At 46.5% G+C, this 27468-nt stretch overlaps 1 protein-coding gene and 1 pseudogene across 3 annotated transcripts in view; one reads left to right on the top strand and one right to left on the bottom strand.

Moving 5' to 3' along the window:
* Positions 1–1477: 1477 nt before the first annotated feature.
* The window catches only part of CORO1C (coronin 1C), a 76620-nt gene continuing 50629 nt past the window's right edge, over positions 1478–27468 (bottom strand). For 2 of the 3 annotated variants that reach the window (XM_059875988.1, XM_059875989.1), the window contains exons 4-11: positions 15750–15879; positions 11886–12067; positions 10040–10159; positions 9069–9173; positions 7559–7704; positions 5299–5356; positions 4952–5197; positions 1478–3886 (exon numbers count right to left, since the gene is read on the bottom strand). In XM_059875988.1, coding sequence (XP_059731971.1) covers positions 3767–3886; positions 4952–5197; positions 5299–5356; positions 7559–7704; positions 9069–9173; positions 10040–10159; positions 11886–12067; positions 15750–15879 — 1107 coding nt within the window. In that variant the 3' untranslated portion in view covers positions 1478–3766. 3 annotated transcript variants of the gene reach the window in all.
* LOC104974677 (threonylcarbamoyl-AMP synthase-like) lies at positions 24857–26797 on the top strand (annotated as a pseudogene).

Raw genomic sequence — 27468 nt, 5'->3', positions numbered from 1 at the left:
CTTTGTGACCCCATGGACTGCAGCCCACCAGGCTCCTCTGTCCATTGGATTCTCTAGGCAAGAATATTGGAGTGGGTAGCCATTCCCTTCTCCAGTACCTTCTGTCCCAGGAATCAAACTGGAGTCTCCTACATTGCAGGCAGATTCTCTACCAGCTGAGCTACCAGGGAAGCCCCCATATCCTTAAGAGGGTTTGTCAAAAACAACCTATTCTGGGGTGGTTAATAATGAACCCAAGCTGCTCAACTAACTCCTACTCCTCTAATTCCCAAACATGGCTCATGCTAGCCTCCTTAGGATAGAATTTCCAGAGATGAAAACACCTAAAGCTTCTGATATACCCTATCAACCTACGCTCAGCAAAGGTACCAATTTACATACACTCTCTCCAGGAGTGGAGGAAAAACTTCTCAGCCCATTCACAGAAGGAAAAGTGGGTGTCCTTGACCATGACTCATGTCTGTGACCTCATGATGGCTTGAGGACCTGGAGATGTGCTGGTGAAAAGAGAAGGGCCACTCAGGGTTAAGAAAGTCTGAAGTGCCAACAGAAGTTCCTCTGGACACAGAACACCAAGAACGACGGCAAGGGAAGTAGCCTTTCGAAAAACAGAAGTTCTCCCTTGATGGGGCCTGGCTGACTGTCTGGGGCTAACACCCTGGGTCTTCTGGCAATGAAGCAAGGCGGCCAAGGGGAGAAAACCAGTCAGTCGTAAACATCCTGCACCACGAGTCTGCACCCTGACCGGGGGCGCTGAGGGGCTGCAGACGGACGTGGCCGACTTCCACTTCCTGCAGACACGGACGGACGGGCAGACCACGGCCCTGGCCTCTGTTCTCCCCACAGACTACAGCAACTTTGGGAGAGGGAATTTGAGGAGGGGAGGCTTCGTGCCAATGGGTCATCGTAGTCACAGACATTTAGAGAAATCAAACAGTGGGAAATTCTTTGCTGTGATCACTGAAATGTCACAGGATAATGCTTTCAGTGTAGAAAGGGGAGCTAAGAGAGGGCCACAAAATTCAAATGACCTTGAAAACCTTTTGTTGGAATAAAAATCACAGTCAAACCAAGGGTACTGGGCTTCTACAAGAAAGAGATGTTTTCCTAAGCCCTGATTCCCAGGGAATCAGCTCGTCAGAGGAACTGTGGTAGCTGTGCGGGGGGCTCCTTGGGTGACCAGACACAGCTTATATTTCTCTCACCTGAACCCTCGTCCCTCCTTCACCACAAGGGGCTCAGCAAGACTAGGCAGTCTGCCCCAGATCCACCCCTGGGGAAGGCTGGAGATGGGTTCTGAACCCCACTCCACCTCCAGAGCCAGGGGGCCCACTCACACATGCCCCATACTTACCCTCCAAAAAAGGCGGGGGGGTGGGGGTGGGGGGTGGTTCCGCTGAGTCAGAGACACTGTGTCAGGCAGCAAGGCACTCACTGCCTCAAAGACAGCGGACGTGTGAAATAAACACGGACACCGTTTTGTAATCAATTTTTTTTCTTTTATCTTTTAAAATGGAAGCAAGTGTTTCGACAGAATACGATGGCTGCTCTATAAGAGCCGATCTAGGAGTAATTCACTGGGTCTTCTCTCGGATAGCTCGGATTTAAAAAAAGAAAAAAGACAAAACAAGAAAAATAACCCACAGAGCGTCAAACACCAACTCTGAGCCTGGTGGGGAATCCGTTCATTAAATAAGCCATAAGCTACACATTCAGGTCAGAATAACTGGCTCCTGCCTCCTTATGTCTCCAAGCCATATTCCCTATGGTGTTTCACCACCAACAACAATTTTGCTCACTTAATTAATTGGGTATCAGAACCTTAGAACATTTCTGAATCTTAATAATGAAGGTCTTCAGCAGATTGTGTTGATAAAGAAACACATACAGGCTTGAATATAAACCACTGTAATTATTGTTTTCTTTATATCTCATTATCCACTTGAGTATTTAAAGCACACACGTACACACAAAACCACACCAAACATTCAAATACCCTGAAACTGTGGAGACAGCAATCCCAGGGTTGGCTAAGAACATGGTACCTTTTCTACGTGGACACATGGACAGCTTGCACACGTGGCCCAACCCACCGACACCACACTCTGCCTCAGCCTGGCCCCCTGCTCACAAATTATTCCAGCCAGTCCCGTCCCAGCCCCACGCCCACAGGCACACATGCAAGCGTCCCCACCGTGGTCCCAAAGGCATGACACAATTCCTATTCCATCGCTCAGCTCTTCTAAAAGGGCTCCTTACACCTTTTTTTTCTCAGGCATGCGCTCTGAGAAAATGGAAATGGAGAGGGGTTCCTGCTAACCCAGGAGCGGGGCAGGCCTGGAAGCTCAGTGTCTGGCCCAGGACTAGGCAGCCTCTGGGTTTGGATGCAGCCTTGGAGCCGCTGCAGGGGGCGTGGGTGAGTTTATGTAGAGGGCGCACAAGGACAAGCGACACCATCAAAGCTACAGCAGATGTCTGCTTCCTTCTTGGCCCTTCTCAGTCTCGGTATTCAACAGCACCCTCTGGCCGCAGCTCAGCAGAATGCAGTTAGGACCGAAACGCAAGAGGAGGGAAGCCCTGAGAGGGAGAGCTACATACAGAAGAAGGGAGAAAGGAAGGGCAGGAGCTTCAGGGATGCTGGCGGCGGGGTGGGGGTGGTAAGCTGTCCAGCACAGGACAAGCGGGAAAGCAGAGGATCACACAAGGCGACACGCAGGGCGAACACTCCCCTCTGGGCTCCCTAGTCTGTGTCCCGTCTAACCTTGGGTAAGCTGCTGAAATTGACAAGAAGGAACACTCCACAGCATGTGTGGCTCCTTGTCCTGGACACCCTTGTCAAGTATTGACCAAAACCTGAAATATGACATCAAAAGGGATGAAGGCCATAGATTCTATGTGTGTAACAAAACCGCAGAAACACATGCTAGTTTAGGTTAGATTATAATCATCTGAAGCACAGGATAACCAAGAAGCAAAATTCCATTCTGGTACAACCACCCAATTTCTAGAAAAGAGAAAGAAAATGATTCAATATGAGCCTTTTTTTTTTTTTTGGATCAGAAGACTCAATGGGAGGGGAAGGGTGGGAATACGAATCCACGTGATCTTTCAAGTCTTCCTTTTGTACAGTCATTAAGATGACCAGGTTTGTGCTGCAGAGAAGTCAGCACCGTGTGGCTACGGCTCTGTTCTCAGATGAATGTTTATACAAAATAATATCTTATCTTCATTTAGTTTATAAACATACACAGTGCTGTCCCTTTCAAATTAAAGGAAAAAAAAAAAAACCCACACACAAATACTGCAAAGTAGCAAAATATAAAGAAAAAAAAAAAGCTACTTTTGGTTTTGGCAACATTAAAAAAAAAAGAAATATAAAAAGCAATGTGGCATTGGTCCCTGTTTGTAAAAAAAAAAAAAAAATAGAAAGAAAGGAAAAAAAAGGTGCTTGGGCAGGACACTGAATCAGAATTGGTTGGGTTTCTAAAATTCAGAATATCTGGGATTCTCAAAGTAGCACTTTTGTCTTTTAGAAGTTCACAAGTCACATAACACTTAAAACATCAAAAAAAGTTTTCTGGTAAAAAGCTCAGCTTTTAAATCACATTTTGTTTCTGCAAATTTGGGAGACGAATTGAGTTCTTACTGGAACGTGGCCTGTCGCTGGTCGACAGATCTGAAATGGAATGTCTCCAAAGGCAGTGCCTCCCTTCGCCCTCCCCGGGACCACGCCTTCCTGCTCCCATCTGGGGGGTGGGGTGGACCTTCAAGCTGCTATCTTCGCCATCTGCTGTTCTAACTTGGAAATACGCTCGTCTTGATTGCAGATTGTGTCTTTTATAGATTTGATCTCTTTTAAAATCTCATCCAACTTGGCTTCATTTTGCTAAGGAAACAAAAAAGGGGGGAGGGGAGAGGGTGACTAAAGGCAGCGAAGTCCAACACAGGTAGCACGTATGGGGCGTAAACGGGATGTTCTACTTGGAAGTAGCAGGTCGCAGGCTGGGCCTCGTAGGAACGCAATGAGCGCTGGCCAGTTCCCCTGACCCCACAGCAAAGCAACTGTGCATCATGGCTCCCGGCCCCTCACCTGTGCACCTGCCTGGATGGACTCTTGGGATACAGTTAAGCTGTCAGAAGAGACTGAACCCTGCAAGGCTGCCCCACATTCTAGACAGCCCCGTTACCCTCCTCAAGCAGGAACACCCTCTATGGGGCCAGGGTGAGGGTGACCTTCTAGAGGCTGCCGAGCACCCATCAGCTCCTGCGGAAGGTCCTTCCTGGGAATGACATCCCCTGCCCTGTGGCTCCTCTAAGAGCCTGAGTTTCTCCCTCGTGGAGCCGATTCTTCGGGAGGAAACCCTGCTGTCTCCAAAGTCACGGTGCCTCAAGCAGCCTCCTTGGCCACAGCCTGAGGGCACCTGTCCTCTGCTTGCCACTCCTCTCGTCATCGACAACGCCCGGCCCTCCTGGCCCCCAGAACTCCCTTCCACAGCCTGCTGACGCCCCACTCCCTCCCCTCCCTGGCTTGCCCCTGCCCTCCCCAGGGCCACACGGGTCTTCACTGCCAGCCTCTGCTCCCTGACATGACTCTTGCTAAGATACCCAGGGTCATCTCAGCCTCTAAGTCCCACTCACTCCATCACTTGAACACCCAGCAACTCCTACACTCTCTCACCACTCCTTCCTTCAGGGACCTTCCTTCTGGGACCTCCTGTCCCCAGCAACAGTAACAGGCTGACTTCTATTCCAGTCATCATAAAAAAAGAACTAAAAGAATCAAACCCATAAATGCCATGTGGTCAAGGTAGTTCCTACAGATAGTGCCTGTTATCACAGCTGAACCCTGCCTGCCCGGTGGGGACAGTACTTGCAGAGGCCCAGGGCTGGCAGGCGCCTCTGGAAGGACCAGGCCCGGACAGCCCACTCCCCCAGGCCGGGCGGTCCTTACCCCACTGGCCGCATCTGCGGTCTTCTTGGGGATGCTGATCAGGTCGCACTTCTTGTTTGCTGTGGGCTTGCTGTCCAGAATGTTCTTCTTGACCACCTTGAGGTCCCTGTTTTTTCCAGGGATGTATCCGTCCTTCAGAGAGATGAGGAGTGGATCGGCATTCTTCCCCTCGAACCACTCTTCTGCCTCCAGGGCCGCCTCAGGCCCTGCCGTGTCGGGGTACAGGTCATCTTGGAAAAGGTCAGACTACATGACACACAGAAGAGAAACTCACAGGTGAGGAAGAAAGGTGTGGAATGCTTAAAATTCTTTTTAAACACAGATCACCTAGACAACTGGGCACTTACCTTTCTGGGGACAGTCATGATAATAGGCTCACACTTTCTCTCGTGAAGTTTGAAGAATCTTCAAAAGAGAGATAAAGGCAAAGTTGTATGAAGTGAAACAGGCCAAGTAACAGGCTTAGTAAGCATTCTTGTACATGCTGCGTTTGCCCATCGCCTCATCTGACAAATCCTGGTGAGCAGGGAGAACTCAGTGTTCCCATCCACAGAGGAGGAAAGGGAAGTGGGAGGAGCTATGCCGGGGAACGGCGGACAGGGCCGTGAACTAGGAGCAGAGGCCGTGCGCTACGGTGACAGTCAAGTGCCACTTATCGGGGGCTGACGAGCTGTGAGGAAATGGTTAACATCACCAATGAGGAACCGCCTGTGAGAAAACTACCAGGTTGACAGCCAGAAGACAACGAACACCCACCACTCTGAGAGTCTCCACGACCTGGATGCCAGGTCTTCCGCCAACATGAAGTGGTTGAACATTCGTAGGTATAAACAGGGTTTTTAAAAAGGAAATGAAAACAATCCTAGGAATTAAATGTTGGCATCTGAGCAAACCACATCAGGGGTAACACTCAAGAAAAATCTGGAATTATTCAGAGCGTGAGAAGAGTAGGAACACCAAGCCCCAAACCTGTGCAGTCAGCTCAGTAGTAGGAAGACAGGCCTGAGCTGGATGGCCAGCTCCACTCCCAGCCCGGGGCTTGTGTCCATCTCAGCCGGCCTTGAGCTCCTCATTCATGAAGGGGGTACACCAGCACCCACCTCACCATGTGGAAAGGGGACCTGGGCCGTGTGGTTAACACAGTGCCCCACACGCAACCAACACCCCAGAAACAGTAAACAGGAGGCGTCCTGACTGACCCACTTAAACGGTCGCTCCTCGGTATCCACGGGGGATGGGTCCAGGACGCCCCAAAACATGGGAATCCAAGGACGCTCTCAAGTCCTTTATACAAAATGGCACATCACTTTACAGTCTAAATCATTCTAGATGACTTACGACACCTAGGGTTACGTAAACGCTGGGTGTAAATCGTGTCCCACATGCCGCAGATTCGAGTTTTGCTTTCTGCAACTCTCTGGAACTTTTTCCCCTCAGTATTTTTAATCCACAGATTCAGAACGTGCAAATTCCAAGGGCTGACTATGGTCTCTTCAAACTTTTAGATGACAGTAGAGTAAACCCATTCCCAAATCCTGAATGTAAATTTAAAGTTCAGATTCAGTCTGTTTTGAACCACGTTTTGCTTCTGGCTGCCCTGGACAGCACGCCTGCTTCCCTGGCCAGGGATCGAACTCGTGGCTCCTGCAGTGGAAGCACAGAGTTTTAACCACTGGGGAAGTCCTTGAACCACATTTTGATTACTTTAATAAAACTGCAATTTAGAAGTATTTGTGACAGCTTCATTATTCTAGCTATAATTGAAGTATTTAAGTAGTATAGTTGAAATATTTTTTAAAAAAAAACAACTGTGCAGTGATTATATAAAAATGGGCTCATAAAAATTTCTTTTATTTTTAAAGATGTGTCAGTTATCTGTGTGACCAGCTTAGCACACTTAGAAAAATGTCCATGTAAATGCAGTGTTATAAAGATGTGTGGTATGATCATATGTCTGATAATGTTGTGCTAGTTATTCTGTTGTTCAAAATGGCCAGCAGTCGGTTGGTACTGAGAAAAAAAGCCTGCCCCTTAGGAAAGTCACTAGCATCATGGAATATGCATTTTTAAAAACTCCACAGAGTAGTAGAGAGAAGCAGATGTTACACAACATAGATGAGCTTCCTAAGCCAACTAACCTAATGCCCACTATGGATCTCTGCTTGTCTAGTTTCAGATCCATGAGGTCCATGAGCCAGTTAGGAACCTGGCAGGTCCCCTCACAGGGCAGGAAAACCATCCCTCAGTTCCATCCTGGGGACAGGCTCCCTGGTTGCCTGCCAAGGGACACTGGCCGCAGCTGCAGCCTCAAGACAAGAGACAAAGATTTCACTAAATCAGGGTGTGAGTCACCCCAGCAAAGCCACTTAACTGCTGTATTTCAAGTTTATAATCTGGAGGACGGGGAGGGCACAGTTGGATTAAATGATTTTGAATGGTTCCTTCTTGCTCTCAAATCCCATGTTTCTAAGAAGGAAATGAGACACTATTTCTAAGATTCTACTGCACACACACAGGCAGAAAGACTGGGCACAGCACAATCACAAGCTCTCCCAGAACACAGATGGTGTAAGCCTTCTAAATGCTCTCCAATACCGATTCTTTTACCTGGCAATCTCACATTTGTTGACATCGAGTCCCCTCTTAGGCATGTAGCCCATCCCCCTCTGAGGCTCCTTGCTGCTGAATGTGTTGAGGTAGTGGACATAAGGGGATTCGTCCGTGATCTCGAAGTAGCGGATACTGCTGTCGCCCTACAAGAAACAGGAGACGTGAGCCAAAACACCTGGCTTAGGTGGGCGTCTCACTCCTCCCTGAACTCAGTGCTGGTTGGGACTCCACTACAGCGCTGACCTCTTCCTCCCCGTAGGAGGCTTGGCCTCAGATGGTTTCACTTTCTGGCAGGGCAAACCCTCGCTCGTGCAAGGCTAGCATGCCCTCGAAACGGCCTCTTCTTGAGGGCTCTGACTGTCCTGTGCTGTGTCTGACACCGAGGCAGAGTCGGGGAGGAAAGGTTCATCGCCCAAAGGAATGATTTTAACATTCCTTCATGGCACAGGTCTGAGGGCACTAACACCAGACAACAGGAGAAGAAGTAAGATTTCTCTACTGAAGAAACATTAGTTTCAGCGAGCACCCTTTAACTTCAGATTGGAATGCTATCTCACTGCAATCTGTCAGGTTCTGTGATCATTTTGCGTAGATGGTCCAGAGTTTTTTGAAGACCTGAGTACACTAGCCTGAGTATAAACAACTATCATGCAGTTACATGAAACTGAGAATGAAGGCAGTCCTGCCTGGCAGAGGGGAGAGAAGAGGTCTGTGGAAGAAGAGATAAAGAGCTGGGCAGTACTCCACCCTCCTCTCCTTTCCCATGATCTCCATCTGTTTCAATGACATAACTATCTAAAGCAATGAAGACAAGCTAAGCACACACTGCTTTTACATACTCACAATAACTTTCCACCCAATGCTAGTAACATCTGGCTGACGATGAGGTCTATGGCTGCTGTTAACATCGCAAATACAACTTTCAAGGAAACAGACAAGATGTCAGTTTCTAACTGACCTATAAAAATGTCAAGCAGGTCTGCAGCTCACTCCATCAGTTGTGAACCAGACGTAATAATAAGACACCCCCAGCTTCACCCAGTGAGGGACTATCTGACAGGTTTGGGGAAGGGAACACATCAACAGATTTATTTTTATTAATTCAATTACTTCAACTACAAAAATTCTACATGATTATTGAGCCTACAAAAAAAGAAGGGATGCTGAGGTCACCACTTTCTAAAATGATGTAACAGTAATGAAGATACAGCTACCAACACTTTAGTCAGGCAGAGATCATCAGGCAGCAGAAAGGGGTTCTGAGTTTCGTGTGGGGTCTTCCTGTAATGACTGTCACCTCTGACACTTGAGTCGGGCTACATAATCCAAGGCCTGGCTCTTAACACAGAACTCCAGGAGTGAGAACCCTCTGGAGAGTCTCTGAGGCCATCAAAAGCGCGCATCTACAAAGCGCTCTATACAACTGCCCATCTACTAAAGCTTTGAAGGATAAACTTTTCTTCTTACAGGATTAAATTTAAGATCAAACAGGAAAATTACTGCTTACCTTGCCACATAAGTAAATGATACTGGTGTCGGGGTCGTAGAAAGGTAGCAAAACCCCATTGCTAGTGTCCATTTCATGAAGAGCAATTGGTTCCTCCATATTTTTCTGGAAGTATATATATATACACACTCACATATATGTATACACACACAAACACACGTACATACACACATTTTAAAAGATGAATTTTCATAAGATGGTACATTCTTTCATCTCTAAGTTAGCCATTTCCCTATAATAATGAAAGTTTAAAGAACACACATGTAATATTCATATGTGTAATTACTAATGAGAATACCATATGAGATCCAGCTCACTGAAGTGTGTTGACTTGACTGCATAATTACTGCGCCCATCAGTGTGATCCCATGAGAGATGAGAGAGTCCATCTCTTCTGTGACTACTTTCTTTTTAAAGCACTTTTTTCTAGTTAAAAAAAAAAAACTCATATTCTTTAGAAAGCCAAAAGGTACAGGAAAAGTCATCGCATACACCATAATCCCACGGTCCGGTGTGGGGCGACGACTGCTTTGGCTGCTCCCCTCCGGCACACAAGCACACGCAGCGGGGTCAGACCACACATGCAGTTCAGTACTCTCTTCCCACTTGTGCTGCCATGAACACTTTCCCAAGCATGACTATTTTGATTTAGACGTTTGATCACATTCTTTAGGAAACATTTTAACTAAGTTTAGAACCTATTTCCCAAGTCTAAAACCCTGGATTCTTCATGCATTCTTTCGAAAAACAACAGTAAACATGGACTCCTTGGAGCATCAAGAATGTACTTTTAAAATACACTCAGCAGTGAGTCTCCAGTGAGGAGGAGAACGTCACATCCAATTTAAGACAAGCGGGAGTTCAGCATATGACACCAAGAACCCTATCATCTACTGACCCATCTCAAGGCGCGCTCAGAAAAGGGAGAGCTCGAGGCTGCGAAGCGGTAGCAGGGCCGCGATGGTACATACCGGGTTCCAGAGAGCCAGCTGCCGCTCGCTCATGCGACTGAAGCCAGTGGTGAAGACATTGCCATCAGCCAGGAAGATGGCTCTCATGGGTCGGGCTCCTTCGTGTGCTTTCTCCTTCTCCTGGGTGAGAAAGCAAAGAGGCACTTTACACACAGACTGCAGGAAGGAAAAGTGAGGGAGGGCGGGGGCTCAGTGAACCCAGCTACACCCCACATGCCACTCACATCAAAGGTTGTGACTGTGTGTGCGCACCTGTGTGTGCACACGTGCACGTCAGTACTGACCACCTCCCCTCCCTAAAGGAGGAGGAAACAGAGGCACCGAGGGAGCTGGCTGAGGCCCCTCGGCTGGCGAGCAAGCACGCCAGGCCTGGACTGAAAGGCTCAGCCCTTCCACCAGCCCCTGCCACCAACTCCAGTCCAGCCTCTGTAAAAACACGTGAAAGGGTTCTGCCAAACATTTGTTTCTCAAAAGTATGATAATAACCTAAAGGTGGATATACACTATGGCGTCCAGCAATTTCATGGGACAGGAAGTTGAGTCTGGTTAACCCCTTCCTTGGCCTCATCTGTTCAATGGGAGCCCACCAGCTCTGCCCTATGGAAGGTTCTAGTGGAGAAACCACACGCACAGGGCCTTGATAAGCACCAGCCACGCCTGTCGCCTGACTCATAAAAAGCAATGCTGGGCAAGAGCTACCTTCTCAGAACAGGGCTGTGATGGGGCACAGAGTAGGGGAGAAGTGACTGAAGGCCTGACTGTCCATCTCTGTCGTAATGTGTGATTTTGTGGAGGCCTGGCTCAGAGGGCAGGACCGAGGATGCTGCGCTGTGGGAAGAACGCTCGGCATCATCAGGCCCTTTACCAACCAACTGAGGAGCAGGGGAGGGAATCCACTGAGCTACCTGCAGTCCCAGGCCAGCATGCAGTTAAAACTCTGTGGGTTAGCTGATCTAGACTTGCCAAGTCTGTTTTTTTAAGGGTGATACTGTATCTTCAACTTAATTTCTTTTCACTTTATTTACTTATTACTTATTATTTTGGGCCGTGCTAGGTCTTTGTTGTTGCGTGCGGGCCTTCTCTGGCTGTGGGGAGTGGAGGCTGCTCTCTAGGTGCGCTGCGCAGGCTTCTCACTGCGGCGGCTTCCCTTGTGGAGGAGCATGGGCTCGTGGGTGCCTGGGCTTCAGCACTGCGGTCTCGGGCTCTAGAGCACGGGCTCCACAGTTGTCGTGAATGGGCTTAGCTGACCCATAGCATGTGGGCTCTTCCCAGATCCGGGATTGAGCCCGTGTCTCCTGCGTTGGCAGGTGGATTCTTCACCACTGAGTCACCAGGGAAGCCCTAGCCTTGCAAATTCTCAATCGTCTCTCTGTGAGAAATGGTTGCCAACTGAGAGGGAGAAAGTGAAAGAAAGAAAGTGAAGTCGCTCAGTCGTGTCCGACTCCTTGTGACCCCATGGACTGCAGCCTACGAGGCTCCTCCACCCATGGAATTTTCCAGGCAAGAATTCTGGAGTGGGTTGCCATTTCCTTCTCCAGGAGATCTTCCCGACCCAGGGACTGAACCCAGGTCTCCCACATTGTAGGCAGACGCTCTACCATCTGAGCCACCAGGGAAGTCTTACCAGGAAGGCTTGGGTAAAAGCTGCACATGCACAGCTCTGAAGAGAAGGGCGCCTGGGAGACAGAAGCCCGGACAAGCCCTTTCTGATTCACAGTTGGGTCTCTGTATACAGCAAGGGCCCATGCACTGGCAGCCCAGACTCTCTGGTCTGTGTTAAAAAGCAGAAAGCTCTCACCCACTGGAGCACTACAAATACAGGGGCTGTTGCCCTAAGAATACTTACAGCAACAATCTCCTGTTTCCTCGGATCGATTACTCTCACTTTCTTGTCTTTGGAGGCTGTGCAGATCAGACTGCCGTTCCGGTTCCAGCTGACATTGTAAATCATGTCTGAATGCATGTCGTCCAAGTTTATCAGGGCTTCCCCCGTCCCCACGTTCCAGATGATGATGGCATTATCACAGCCTGCAAGCAAGCACAACCACACCCTCAGGGATGAGAAACGCCTGCACAACAACACATCTGTGAAAATCATAAGCACAGGGAGGATAAACACACATATGTATTGAAATGAAGATGCTAATTATAAGAAGCCCCACTTGTCAGGAGTCAAAACCTGAAATGACCAAAGAAAAAACAGATTTGTGTAAAAGAAACATGGTAAAGGAAAAATACACTTGTTAAGTCTGAGTTCATGTGAAACAAACAAGAATACCAAGCAAACAAAAACAAAGAACTGCAGGAAAATGGAATCCTCTTTTTTTTTTAAATAGAGTTAACTGGGCTGGTGGACCCTGAGTGACTGTAAGTTTCCTTTTCTAGTAAAACATGCATCAGAACGAATACAACTTCTTTCTTTTCCGGAGAAACTAAAAATAAAGGGTTTAAATAACGGTTTAGGAGGCTCAAGACAAAGACTGGATAGGAGGTTACTGCAATCAATGGTGCTATAAGACATGGTCTTGGACCAAAGCATATAAATTACAATAAGTGAACGGAAATGCCCAGCCATCTCCTCATAGCAGATTTTTATTTTCAAAAAGGAGAGAAAAATAGGCCAAGACTGGCCTGGTTTGAGAAGCACAAACTGCCATCAAATAGGCACGTAAATTCAGAACCTGATCCCCGAAGAGGCCACAGGTCAACTGAGCCACAGCCCCTCAGCTCATCAACCCACCTTCCCTCCATGGTCAGCCCCCTGTCCCCGAAGCCCCAAGAGGCACCATTTGCTGCTTCCAGGACATTAGCACAAGGAGGAAGCAACATAAAGGATGGACATCCTGAAGGAGAAACTCCTGTCAATAAGCCAATTCTGCAAACACTTACAAAAATTAGCTACTAATAACCAGGACAGCTAAGTTACCTAAGGGTTCAGTCAATTCACTCAGTTGTGTCCGACTCTTGGCAACCCCATGAAGTGCAGCACGCCAGGCCTCCCTGTCCATCACCAACTCCCGGAGTCTACCCAAACTCATGTCCATTGAGTTGGTGATGCCATCCAACCATCTCATCCTCTGTCATCACCTTCTGCTCCTGCCCTCAATCTTTCCCAGCATCAGGGTCTTTTCAAATGAGTCAGCTCTTCGCATCAGGGGGCCAAAATATTGGAGTTTCAGCTTCAACATCAGTCCTTCCAATGAACACCCAGGACTGATCTCCTTTAGGACGGACTGGTTGGATCTCCTTGCCATCCAAGGGACTCTCAAGAGTCTTCTCCAACACCACAGTTCAAAAGCATCAATTCTTTGGTGCTCAGCTTTCTTTATAGTCCAACTCTCACATCCATACATGACTACTGGAAAAACCATAGTCTTGACTAGATGGACCTTTTTGACAAAGTAATGTCTCTGCTTTTTAATATGCTGTCTAGAGTGGTCATAATTTTCCTTCCAAGGAGTAAGTGTCTTTTAATTTCATGGCTGCAATCGCCATCTGCAGTGATTTTGAAGCCCCCAAAAATGAAGTCAGCCACTGTTTTCACTGTTTCCCCATCTATTTGCCATGAAGAGATGGGACCGGATGCCATGATCCTAGTTTTCTGAATGTTGAGCTTTAAGCCAACTTTTTCACTCTCCTCTTTCACTTTCATCAAGAGGCTCTTTAGTTCTTCTTCACTTTCTGCCATAAGCGTGGTATCATCTGCATATCTGAGGTTACTGATATTTCTCCCGGCAATCTTGATTCCAGCTTGTGCTTCCTCCAGCCCAGTGTTTCTCATGATGTACTCTGCACATAAGTTAAATAAGCAGGGTGACAATATACAGCCTTGACGTACTCCTTTTCCTATTTGGAACCAGTCGTGTTCCATGTCCAGTTCTAACTGTTGCTTCCTGACTTGCATACAGGTTTCTCAAGAGGCAGGTCAGGTGGTCTGCTATTCCCATTTCTTTAGAAGTAGGAAATGGGTGAAAAAGCTGCACAACAGTATGAAGAGTTGGAACTAAATTCTGGGATGGAGACTTGACCTGTCCTCTTCCTCCTTCATCACAGGCAAATAAGTGACTCCAGCCACTGTGGATGGATCACATAGTCTTAAAATATGCACAACGCTGCAATCAACCATTCTCCTCAGCCTGTACAAGGGAGACTGGGCTTGGTCTGCCGACGATAGCCTAGGTCTGACCTCGATGAGGCAGGCAGTAGGGTATTTTCCATGATGGAATTCCACCTTTGGAATTGTTTTCTCTCCTTATCAGACTGAGGTTCTGAGTTAAACACTGGAAGGCTTTCCAGTTATAGTCAATTGTGATTTTAAAAAACAGAACCTTTTTTTTTTTTTTAAGTAGTTCTTGGTTTCAATAGGCACCAGGCATTAGATTTTTAAATTAACTCACTATATTATAAATACCTTTCATTTCTAGTTAAAAACTGGACTTCTCCCCTCTTTTTTACTAGTAAAGTGAAAGACTTTAAAGTTCTACCACTAACATTAACACTGCATTTTTAATAAGCCAATTTTTTTAAGGTACAGTTTGCATACAAGGCACTCATTTTAAGTATACACTGGTTAAGTTTTGACAGACATATATACTCATCTAGCTACTATCACAGGCGAGATCTAGAACATTTCCATCACCCAACAAAGCTCCTTCCTGTCCTTTGTATTGCTTCTATGATAGTAGATAAACGCTCACATTTTTGAACAAAGAAGAAGATTTCTTTAAGATGAAACTTGGAAACTATACAAGTGGGAAAGCAGTAGGGAACAACTAGGACTTGGTCACAAGATTCACTGCAGTGCTGTTCAACAGTGAAAAAGCAGAAACCACCTCCATGTCCAAAAACAGAGGACTAACTAAATAAACAGAGGTATCCAGACAATGGACTATTAATGGAGTCATTAAAAATATCACACAGTATGTATGAAAAGGACCACAGTGTACCAGCAAGTGCAGAAAGCAGGTCACGTGAAAGAGTCTGAACCTTCTTTGTATGTAAAATCATTTATGCACACAGAAATATCTTCTGGAAACATCAAAATGGGGTAATAATGATGTTTCCTCTGGGTGATGGGGTTATAAGTGATTTTTATTTTCTCCTTTTTGTTTATATATATTCTCTGTAATATACACGGACTACAAGGAGAAACATGGAAGTATTTTTAAAAGGAGAGGGCATATTTAACTAACAAGATCACCCCAACATCAGCAGCAATACCAGAGCTCCTGACTCCTACTCGGGCTCCTTCTAGCACAGCAGGAGTAACTACAACTGAGGGCTATGCGAGCCCCATTTAACTAACAAGATCACCCCAACATCGGCAGCAATGCCAGAGCTGCTGACTCCTACTCGGGCTCCTTCTAGCACAGCAGGAGTAACTACAACCGAGGGCTGTGGGAGCCCCCGCAGGAACCGTTGACTGCTGAGATTCACCAGAGCCACAAAGCGCTAGACGTGCTAAGGGAGCGCGTGTCCGTCCTGCTTCTAGACAAGAAGTCCACACTTCCACTGGATCTGCCCAAGCGGCCTTAACAGACACACACACACGGGCGCGCGAGTGCACACACAGGTTGGGGGACACCTGCACCCCACTCTGGGTTCTTCTGATTTCACAGCCGCCAGCACAGTTGAACGTATCTGTTGCTCCCTCCACACGGGGCCGTGGGGAGTGACGGGGAGGGGAAAGCAGAGGCCGCTCAGCTCCTACCTGCGCTGAGAAGCACGTTGCGGGCCGTCGGGTGCCAGGCTACGATGCCAACTCTCTTTGAGTGGCCTTCTAAGATGACCACGGGCTCAGTCAGGGAAAGGGTGAGTCCGTTTTCTGGGATCTGCCATACCTGTTGGAAGAGGAAGAAAGGTGATCCACATGAAAGAGGTCGGCTTTTGTTATCACATTTACTGTGAGCATCCTGTGGGAAGCCTCGCTGTGAGTAAAGAGAACGCACGGTGGTCTCTGGATGAAAGGCAGAATGTGGTGAAACACGAACAGCTGTTCTTCAAATGGAGTAGGATAACAAAGAGCAAAACATCCATAAGCTCTAAAAATGTTAGACCTCTCTGGCTTTTATTTACTATTAGTGGAGATTTTATTTTACATTCACTGTTAAGCTAAAAACTCTCCAGTTAGAAGCATACCAAAAAATAGAAAGAAAAATACAAAATGACTGAAGCAAGCACCCACGAAAAGCAGCACTGGGGTGAAAACCCCTAGGTGAGCCCATGGTCTTGAGGGGAAAGCAAACTCTATCCACCAAAGGTTCTTGGGCGGCAGCATAGTTTTTCAAACATCATATTTTCTATAATTCTACATTGGGAAAATAAAAAGATACCTAATAGTTTTGTAACATGTACTGAAGAAATGTTCTCACAAAAGAAAAACCTTAATTGGACTTCATCAAAATTAAAAACTTTTGTGTTTCAAAGGATACTATCAAGAAAGGGACAAGACAACCCACAGAATGAGAGAAAATAATTTATGTCATATATCTGAAAAACAACTTTTATCTAGACCATATAAAGAACACAATGCTGCTGCTGCTAAGTCACGTCAGTTGTGTCCGACTCTGTGCGACCCCAGAGACGGCAGCCCACCAGGCTCCCCCGTCCCTGGGATTCTCCAGGCAAGAACACTGGTGTGGGTTGCCATTTCCTTCTCCAATGCATGAAAGTGAAAAGTGAAAGTGAAGTCGCTCAGTCGTGTCCGACCCTCAGCGACCCCATGGATTGCAGCCCACCAGGCTCCTCCACCCATGGGATTTTCCAGGCAAGAGTACTGGAGTGGGGTGCCATTGCCTGCTCCAAAAGAACACAATAAGAAAAGAAAAATAATCCCATTTTTTAAATGAGCAAGAAATCTAGGTATTTCTTCAAGGAAGATATACAGATGGCAAAAAGGCACATGAAGAGCTGCTCAACATTATGAGCCACCAGGGAAACACAAATCAAAAGCACAGTAACACGTCACTTCACACCCACTACAAGTCTGGAATAAAAGGACATATACCAGCAAGTACTGGGGAGGATGTAGAGAATTCAGAGCCCTCATACACTGCTGGCTAGAATGAAAAATAGTGCAGCTGCTTTGGGCAACAGTTTAGAAATTCACCAAAAGATTAAGCACAAAGTTACTCTATGACCCAGCAATTCCACTTCTAGGTATCTACCCAAGAGAAAGGAAAATATATGTTTTGCACCATAAACCTATTATTATTCATCATAGCCAAAAGGTGGAAACAACCAAATGTCCAGCAACTGACAAATGAATACAAGAAATGTGAAACACAAAGGAATATATGACCAAAGAAAGGATGAAGTTCTGACACACTGGGCTTCCCTGCGGGTTCAGTGGTAAAGAATTCGCCTGTCGATGCAGGTTTGATCCCTGGGTGGGGAAGATTCCCTGGAGGAGGAAATGGCAATTCACTCCAGTATTTTTGCCTGGAAAAATGCCATGGACAGAGGAACCTGCCAGGCTTTTCAGTCCATGGGATTGCAGAGTCGGACACAACTGAGCACGCACGCACTGACAGATGCTACAGTGTGGAGGAAGCTTGACCATGTCAGGCTAAATAAAAGAAGCCAGTGATGACAACCCACATACTGTAGGATTCATGCATATGAGATGTCCAGAAAGGAAAATCTATACAGGCAGAAAGTATATTACTAAATTGCTTCAGTCGTGTCTGACTCTGTGCAACCCCATGGACAGCAGCCCACCAGGCCCCTCTGTCCACGGAACTCCCCAGGCAGAAAGTACATTAGTGGTTGCTTAGTGCTGGGGGTGTATGTGTGCATGTGCAACAGCTCAGAACATGGGGTTTCTTTCTGAGGTGGTGGAAACATTCTAAAATTGTCTGTGGTGATAAGTGGCACATATCTGTGAATATACTAAAGACCACTGAATTGTACACTTTAAATGGGTGAGCTACATGTAAATTAAATCTCAATAAAGCTGTTAAAACCAGATATTAAGTAACATTTAAGCTTTTGAAAAGGTTAAAGATTAAAACAATTATTTTCTTCTGTATTAAGTAAATCTTCTACCATAAAAGAGTTTATGCGACTAGTTCATAACAAATTTAGAACTTGCCAGTGGAAAAAATCATGCTCAACAGTGGAACAAGTGAGAAGTAGAATTTTCCTTTGTTGGGGGTTTTTAAGGAGGAGACAAACAACTGTGTGTTTTCAATTGCTTAGCGGAGGCAGAGTCTGGATTAGGAGTGGTTAAGGTTCAGCTCGGCTGTTGTCCTGCAAAGAATCAGGACAAAAAGGGTGCCAGTCTGAGGACCGTAGGCAAGTCGTGAATTATGGGATTATCCATAAACCCGCCTTCTGATGGCTTAAGAAACCACCTAATTTCCCCTGAATGCTCCATCAGTCAGCGGGTTTTGAGGCAGATGTGAACCAGCATGGGAAGGCAAGGGGGGTCGACTTTGCTCCTTCTCACCCCTCACCCAGACCAGGCTTCTCTCCTCCGGACAGAACAGACTCTGGCCTGCGGCCCCTCTCCTGGAGTGTGGGTGTCTGCTACCCTCCAGTGTTATCTGTTTGCTTTCCCCTGTTTTTATTCAACGGTTTATGATCAGTAAAACAGCTCCACATTGAACTTGGCTATTTGAATGTAAAGCAGGACAGAAATTTTGAACAGAAAACAAGCACTGATTTAATCAAAGCACGAAGTCAGCACAGAAACAATTAGGAAGTGGGACTTCAATGACTCAACAGGAAATGCATTTTGCAAAATGAATTCTGACCAGGCTTGGGACAGAAAGCATGTAATTCCATATGCTGTCTCCAGGTGGCACTGTGACCGCGGGCTGCCGGGTTTTCCCACAAGGATCGTAAAACCTTCAGTGCCTGACTGACCCCGATTAAATAGTGCATTTTCAAAATCCCTAATGAGGCGTGGAGTGATGGGTGGCTTTGGATATAATCAGCATTTCCTGTCTTAAACATGAGAGCTCATAACAGGACTTCATCTCTTCTTTCTCAAGCTTCTTCATCTTTTCTTTGGATGGCAAGGAGATTTTAGTGATGGAGCATAATATTTATTATATACTTTTAAAAATGAGGAAATTCTTTGTCCCTTCTTTATCTCACTTTTGGCAGACCTCACGGTTCCGTCAACAAGGCTTATGCATTTCACGCAGACACCTAACCCATCTTACTATCTCGGTCACTCACTCAAGAGCATTTTCCTTGAGTAGCCACCATAACACAGGCCCATTACCAGGCAAGGAGGGGAAGGACAACTAAGCTTAGATCTTGCTCTCAAGGGGTTTACAGTCTTAACAAAGCAGAGTGGTCAGTCTATGAGACTGAAAGCAAAAGACAGCAAAGTCAAGCAGACAGCTGGAGCATGGGCTCAGGAACCAAGCAGATCTTGGTTCCACTCCAGCCCAGGCCTCTTACGTTGATGGTCAAAGGGCTCAGCGCAGGGAAGCGTCAGACTTCATTTAGTGCCGTGAGGACTAAACGAATTAAGAAAGTCCTGGAACAGTGCCTGACACACAGTCAGTGCCCCCAGTACAGTGCAGGGATGTGGAATATCCTAATTCTACATATCAGCTGTATGACCTTGGGGACATTCACCTAACCTATCTGGACCTCAAGCTTCCTCGCCTATAAAATGGGAATAATAAGGAATTTGCTCTCACTGGGGTTGTCTGGAGACCAATGTGACAACAGCAATCTAAAGCACTCAGAACAATGCCTGGCCTAAGGCAGGCTCTGGGTAAGTGTTAGCTGTACTTATTACTTGTCTTTTTCACTAGGAAACCAGAGTCTACATTACCAACGCGACACTGGTGTAAGCTAAGTGGAGTGAAAATTAAGTGTCACGAGGTTGCCTTCCTGCCACCTGAGTCTGGTACATCCAGGAAGATTCCCTGAGGAGACACCTCTAAGGATGAATAGGAGTTAGGTGATAGGCGGAAGCAGGAAAGAAGGAAGGGGAGAGGGAAGGAAGGAAATCAAGGATCTAGTTTCAAAAGAAAACAGCTGTAGGGAGCAATTTTCTAAAGAGTAGATGCTCCAAAGAGGCTGGCTGAGGGGCTGAGAGACAGCAGAGTAAAAAGATAACACTGGCAGGAGAGCCCCAGCAGGAGGGGACAGTGACGGGAACTCCTGTGCGAGGAGACGCGAAGACAGCAGCCCTCCAGCCTCTGCAGGGAGGAAGGTGGACTCGGGAAAGGCCTGGCACACCTGTAGGTCCTTGCACATGAAGTGGACACAGCCCTGCTCGGTGCCCGCTGAGCTGGCTCACAGGCCCGCTGGCACGTGGCTCTCTGCCCTTTGCTGGGCTCCCTGCTGCAGCCACAACGGCCTTCCAGTTTGGACTGGAGAGGTCGCAGGAGTCTCATTCAGCCTATGTTTAGTTTCCCTGCGCACGACCCGGGACGCAGCCTGGTGTGGCCGCGGGCCAGGATGTCAGAGGCCAGGTCTCCGCCAGAGCTGGGACGCTAAGTGGCCACGTCAGCATGAAGAAGGGGCTTCACTTCCTGGAGCCTCGATTTCCTTGTTTGATTCAAGGGACAGCAGCAGCTCTACCCTCTGAGGGTAACTGGAAAGGTCAACACGTGGAAACATTCTGCGCCCCCAAGCACCCCCAAAGGTGAACTACTGCGAACGGAGTGACCTTTGACAAAATGTCACCTCTCTTGGGCCTGGGCTTCCTGAGTGGTAAAATGGGACACGCTCCTGCCTCACTGCGCTGTTAACAGTGATTAAAATAAGCACCATGTGAAGGCTTCACACGGTGCCCGGCAAAATAAAAGGATCTATGTTCATGATTCTTCTTCTTGTTGGTAACTGTGACCCTTATGACCCCAATATGTAATTTTAAGTCTCAACAGCAGGATTCTTGGCAATGAAATTAATTTGTCTTCAAATTAATTCAGCCCTTTACCTAACTGCCTAATTTATGTCCAAGATATCACATGTGTGAAAGCTCTAGTTCATGCCTGGGCCAATTAGCACAAATGAGATCAGCTCTGATCTCCAGGCTGGTCCGTTAGCTTCTCTGTGTTCTGTGGCCACTGCAAGGACTCTAATACCACTCGCTCTTCCAGACACATACTCGGGGAGCAGAGAGGAAGAGAGGCATCAGACACCCTCTGCTGAACCCTCAGCGGGCATTCAGCCTGGCAGCCACTACAAGCTATCCCCTCACCTCCTGGCTTTTTTCCTTTTTTAAAATAATACTGTGTATTCCTGGCATTTTCTGTGTGGATGATACATTACTAAGGCAATGTTTTATCTTGTTTCGTTTTGAAAGAAAGGGGGTAAAAATGCCATCAGTCTTTAGGGCTTCCAGACAAAAAAGTGAATCAGTGGGTGAAAAGCCAACATGGTTCTGGAAAAAAACAACTTTAAGCCCCTGTTCAGGAATGACTGTATCACTGGCCTCCTTTTCCCACGTGAATTTCTGAATATGAAAAAGGACAGGTCCAGAGAACAGTTCTAACAGGAAAAAAGTGAGGAAAATTAAGAAAAGTGATTTCTCTCAAAGCAGTCATTTTAAAGTGTATCTGTTTGACGGTTTTATTTCTCAAACACAGCGCAAATTTAAAGCAAACACAAAGTGTTTCCAGACACCGCTTCTCTGCTTTAATTACCCGTCATGAACTTGCTACTGGGCCAGCTACTGGAGTTACAGCCACAAAAAGGATTCCCCTCAAAGGCCGCGTTTTTTAAATGCAGAAGAAATCAACTCCAAAGGCAGAATGAAGGAAAGCGCTGATCTGAAGGGACAGGGAGAGGCTGAGACCGCAGCCCCTGCAGAGTAGCAGACTCCCCGCAGAAGCTGCCTTCCAACCACCCCCGCGGGCAGGATGCAGACTCAGGACACCCCTCAGGAACCATGACACCGAGAACAACGCTGGTCTTGAGAAAACCAAGCACTGAGAGAGGGGTTCCAATGTGCCAAGGAATAGCCACTTGGCCGACGGCCCAGATGCAATCTGGACAGAATGGAAATAACAAGTCCTGCTGGATGACTGAGAGGGGCTGGAGCCCTGGGGAATGCGCTCTCATCACCAACCACGTCACTTCCACCTTTATTTCAAGGCAAAGCCCACAACAGGAAAATTTACAACAGACGCAAAACTGGCTAAACTAGGGAGCTGATCACTGTTGATGTCCACAGGAATGTTAAGACTGATTTGGGAAAAGAGAACAGTGGCCATTTAAGCCTCCTCATCTGGGACCATCAGAGCCTCCAGGTGAAGACAAGTAAGAGTGCTCCTCTGCAGGAACATCCCCTCTCCCAGACTCTGAAGGAGCCAGCCAGGTGGCCCCGCTGTCTGGACAGCTGGTCTTTGCATCTGTGTTTGCAGATAAGGGACAGAGTTGAATCGACACAATTCACTACACCTACCTTGGCTGCTCTTTGTATTATATAAGGTGTGGTTATTTTCTTGGAGCTAAAATTTTCCCAAATAAAATACTCAACAGCTGCAATCTCACAGTATCAAAAAATCTGGAAAACCTAGGAGCAGAGTATAGTTTCCCGGAGCAGGGTTTATATCATTGCTATTTGCTTGTACAAAACATCACTTTAAGAAGCAGTGCACCAGGACTTCCCTGGAGGTCCAGTGGTTAAGACTGCGCGCTTCCACTGCAGGGAACACAGCGTCGATCCCTGGTCAGAGAACTAAGATCCCACACTACATGCCAAAGGAGTGGCCAAAAAATGAGAAGAAAAAAACAAGCAGGACATCAAAAGCAAACTATGCCTGCAAAATTTACCTTCAGGTGGCTTCAAGAAGCCATCTCTAAATGATGAAGGGATGTACCATAAGGCTGGTATTCCTTCTCTAAAACTGCGATCAACACTAGTATCACTGCCACAGAATCAATGCTCACACCATGAATTAACCACCACTTAAATGCAGAGGACATCATAGAATTACACCATAAATATAAAAAGCAGTTTTAAAAATTAATTTAATCATTTACTGTTCATTTGGTAAACTGGTTTTGTTGTATTTTTTCCTACTGAATTATCTGCTGAAGATATTATTACTGCCATGAATCCACTCTAAGTATACATCAAAACTCACTGTAAGAAAAATAACTCATTATATATTTATACCTTCCTTGATCCTCTCAATTGGCGTACTTGTGTGTTTATTTATTTAATTTAGTTTTTGAAACAAGTAAGGTAACTAAGGCTGAGAACATACGTATACATAGATAGATAAATAGATAGACGTGGCCTGGGACCTTCTCAGCATCCTTTCTCGACAAGAGCTGGGCCCTGATAGCAATCTACATTTGCAGCTCCTGGGCTATCACCAGGAGGAAACTACAGCCAACTTTTCTTCTTCTTTTTTTAATTAATAAAAGCTGCTGTTTGAAATTATTTGATCTATTGTATGGTGTTTTTATCTTCAGAACAAGTGGAAAATGAGGTATTAAGAAGCAGGTGGGGTAGGAGATCAAATACTTCTTAAAAACTTTTTTTTTCAACTGCTGAGTTATTAAAGCATTTTGCAATTAGCCCAATAATATCAAATGATTTGAAGCAAATTAAGCGATTAAAATATCAGCCCCATACTTAAGGGACTAAAAAAGAGCTGGAGGAAGATTTATCCCAAATTTACAGAATGTTCACTCTGGCAAAACCAATAAAGGGGCAACACAGGAGGATTCCGGGAAGACAGTGGTGTCAGCGGCAGATCTCCCCAGGTCCCTGCAGAAAAACACAGAGCACCCAGATGACAAAACAAAACACAGGGATCACACTTACAGAAAACGAGGCGACCACCAGATGCAAGTGGGTGGAGGAAAATCACCAACAGCCACACGACCCGTGTGCTGTCGGCCTCTGTGTGAAAAACCCCTGCGGCAGCAACGGGGGCCCCACAGACCTGAGCAGAGCAGGCCGTTAGGAGACCACAACGGAAACAGGAGGGGCTCTGCCTCCCCAGCAGTGGACGAGAACGGGGCCTTAAACAGCAAAGGTCTGCAGGGGCTGAGAAATCTAGACCCCAATATTCTCGAAGCCAGCCAGAGAGGACTCCCTTCTGAGACAGGCCCACACCGAGAGGCAATTCCAAGGAATGGAAGCAAAGCTGAGCAGGACCGAAGTAAGACGGACAAAGGAATCAGAAAGGTCAAATTAAAAGCAGGTCAGGAAATACAGAGCAAGCCGCGGTGTTCCTCAACACTACCCGAAAACGACAGAAGAGGGCGCTCTGCAGAGTTTGAACAGCTTTATAAAGCAAGCCAGCTTTTGAAAGCTTTGGAAAAACTAAATCCACATTAAAATGAGAGAGAGGGCAAAAATAAATAAATAAATAAAGGCTCCAAAACTACTATGAGAATAAAAGAGAATACGGTACAGAAATAGCACCCTGACAGACAGTACAGAACACTAACAAGATCCGCGCCAAAAAACGATTTAAATACTATCACATAGGCTTCAAAAGACATTATTAAGAGAACAAGACAGGAAACGTTATAAGTCTGAACTTGAAAAATTCAAGAACAGGTGGTGGAAATCAAGAAAAAATTAGATCTCAAAGTAAAAGTACTTTAGAAACAAAGGCTAACAAAGAAACTAACAGCTGCTGCTGCTGCTAAGTCGCTTCAGTTGTGTCCGACTCTGTGCGGCCCCACAGACGGCAGCCCAGGCTCCCCCATCCCTGGGATTCTCCAGGCAAGAACACTGGAGTGGGTTGCCACTTCCTTCTCCAATGCATGAAAGTGAAAAGTGAAAGTGAAGTCACTTAGTCGTGTCCAACTCTTAGCGACCCCATGGACTGCAGCCTTTCAGGCTCCTCCATCCATGGGATTTTCCAGGCAAGAGTACTGGAGAGGGGTGCCATTGCCTTCTCCGAAACTAAGAGCAAACAGACACAAATAACAACCCCAAAGAAATAAAAGGTAAAAAGCAGAAACATTTTAGCCTACAAGAAATGAGTAGGAGGGATGTCTCTGGTACGCCCATGCAGGGGGACAAGGCCCGCAGACCCCAGTGTGGCTGAAGTCTACAGGTCCCGCCATGTGAGCGCACTCGAGGGGCTCCTGAGCCACCCGCTGCCACCAGGTCCAGTGACCCTGGGATGGAGCCCTCGGAGGATCCGAACCTCTCCACTCCTCTTGCAGGCATCCGGGTTCCTGACCACGCCTTTCAGGCAGGACTCGGCCCAGGCATTTGGGGGACCAGTTGCTTTCACCAGCGCCAACCTCAGCCCTCAGGCCAGCTCTCTGAATGTCGAGGAATTCCAGGACCTCGGGCCTTGTCTGTCACTGGTGATTAGGGACCCACTGGGGACAACCAGAGCCCTGAGGTGTCAGGCTCAACTGTGGTCGACTTGCCTGTGCCCGGAAAGTCTGGCATCCTTTGCCCAGGTGTGCCCTGGGGAGTACTGGGCCATCCTCCAGCAATATGGGCTGCTCCCCTCACATGGATCCTGCCTGTGAAACTCCAGGGACGGAGGCCTGGGGCCTGGTGCTGGACACTGTCATGTCCCACTGCCGGTGGCTGGCAAGGCCTCTTTGCAGAGGCCGCTGGGGCTGCAGTGTTACTGGTCTGACCTTTTAAGGCAAAGTTTCTTTCTGAACACGATAGATAGACCAGGCCTCTGAAGCTGCTGGTTAAGCCTCACACCTGGTTAGGGAGGGGATATTTATTTATCTGTAATTTCATCTTCAGTCACAAGCTGAAGAGAGATTTTATGAACATCCCTAGGATGGCCTTGTTCTCATAAGTTTCTTCTTGTTCTGATTTCTGAAAAATAAATCACAGATTCGGAATCCAGTGAGAGCCTCTTCTCTGGTGCACAGTGGCATTTCGGGTCCAAATCAGCTAACACCATCAGTTGGTGCTTGTTAAAAAGTCTCAAGTGACCAAAGGCATGAGCTTGCGCTCCTGAAGCTGGGGCGGAGTTAGGATATGAACTGTAGAGCCAAACATGTTTCCACTGAACCAGGGGCTGGCTCTGTGCTGTGACTGCCTGGTGGAGAGTCATCATGATGGTTCAATGGTGGGAAGTAATAAGTTCTTGGCGGGGCGGGGGCGTGGTGTGCTGGGTCCAAATGAAAGAATAATGAAAAATAAACCTCTCCTGTCTTTTTCAGCCCTTTTTTCTAATTTATTCATAATATAAATTGTAATGAATTATACCTACAACACCTTTATTTAAATCCAATGTCTACTCAGCAGCGTTTCTCTTTATCCAAATGTATATACCAAGTGTTAAACATAATTACTGTTGGGCATTTGAACTTTGTATTTTCTTTAATAGACAGGAGTGCTATTAAACATCTTTGTAAACGCTAAAAAAAGAAGAAGAAGAAGAAAGGTTTGGAGAGAAACTGATAAATATCAAAGCTAGATAGATAATATCAAACATCAAAGAAAGATGATAAAGCACTTGGATAACAGGAGTCCCTGAAGGAAAAAACCAAAGCAAAAGAACAAACTTTGAAGACTTCTAAGTCAAGAAAACTTTCCTGGAGGGTAGGGAAAAAAAAAGAAGAAGACCTGAAGCTACACTGAAACAGCACATCACATACTCAGAAACACCAACTCAGAATAACCAAAAATATTCTAGCGAAATTTACTACATTTTAAGAAAAAAAACACAAAAATCTTATGAACATCTAGGCAAAAATAACATATCTATAAGGAAAAGAAAATTACACCATCATCTGGTTTTTTATAGCAACACTTTATGCCAAAATAAGATATTTAAATACTCAAGGAAATGCTGCAAGCCAAGGATTTTATATCCAGAAAAATTTACCTTCAAGTATAAAGGTCAGAAAACTAAGATCATGGCATCTGGTCCCATCACTTCATGGCAAATAGATGGGAAAACAGTGTCAGACTTTATTTTGGGGGGCTCCAAAATCACTGCAGATGGTGATTGCAGCCATGAAATTAAAAGACGCTTACTCCTTGGAAGGGAAGTTATGACCAACCTAGATAGCATATTCAAAAGCAGAAACATTACTTTGCCAACAAAGGTCCGTCTAGTCAAGGCTATGGTTCTTCCAGTGGTCATGTATGGGTGTGAGAGTTGGACTGTGAAGAAAGCTGAGTGCCGAAGAATCGACGCTTTTGAACTGTGGTGTTGGAGAAGACTCTTGAGAGTCCCTTGGACTGCAAGGAGATCCAACCAGTCCATCCTAAAGGAGATCAGTCCTGAGTGTTCATTGGAAAGACTGATGCTGAAGCTGAAACTCCAATATTTTGGCCACCTGATGCGAAGAGTTGACTCACTGGAAAAGACCCTGATGCTGGGAGGGATTGGGGGCAGGAGGAGAAAGGGACGACAAAGGATGAGATGGCTGGATGGCATCACCAACTCAATGGACGTGGAGTTGGTGATGGACAGGGAGGCCTGGCGTGCTGCGATTCATGGGGTCACAGAGAGTCGGACACGACTGAGCGACTGAACTGAACTGAACTAATA

The sequence above is a fragment of the Bos taurus genome, chromosome 17, assembly GCF_002263795.3.
Source record: "Bos taurus isolate L1 Dominette 01449 registration number 42190680 breed Hereford chromosome 17, ARS-UCD2.0, whole genome shotgun sequence".
In the NCBI taxonomy this organism is placed as follows: Eukaryota; Metazoa; Chordata; class Mammalia; order Artiodactyla; family Bovidae; genus Bos; species Bos taurus.
This window is presented reverse-complemented; position numbering and strand designations above follow the sequence as displayed.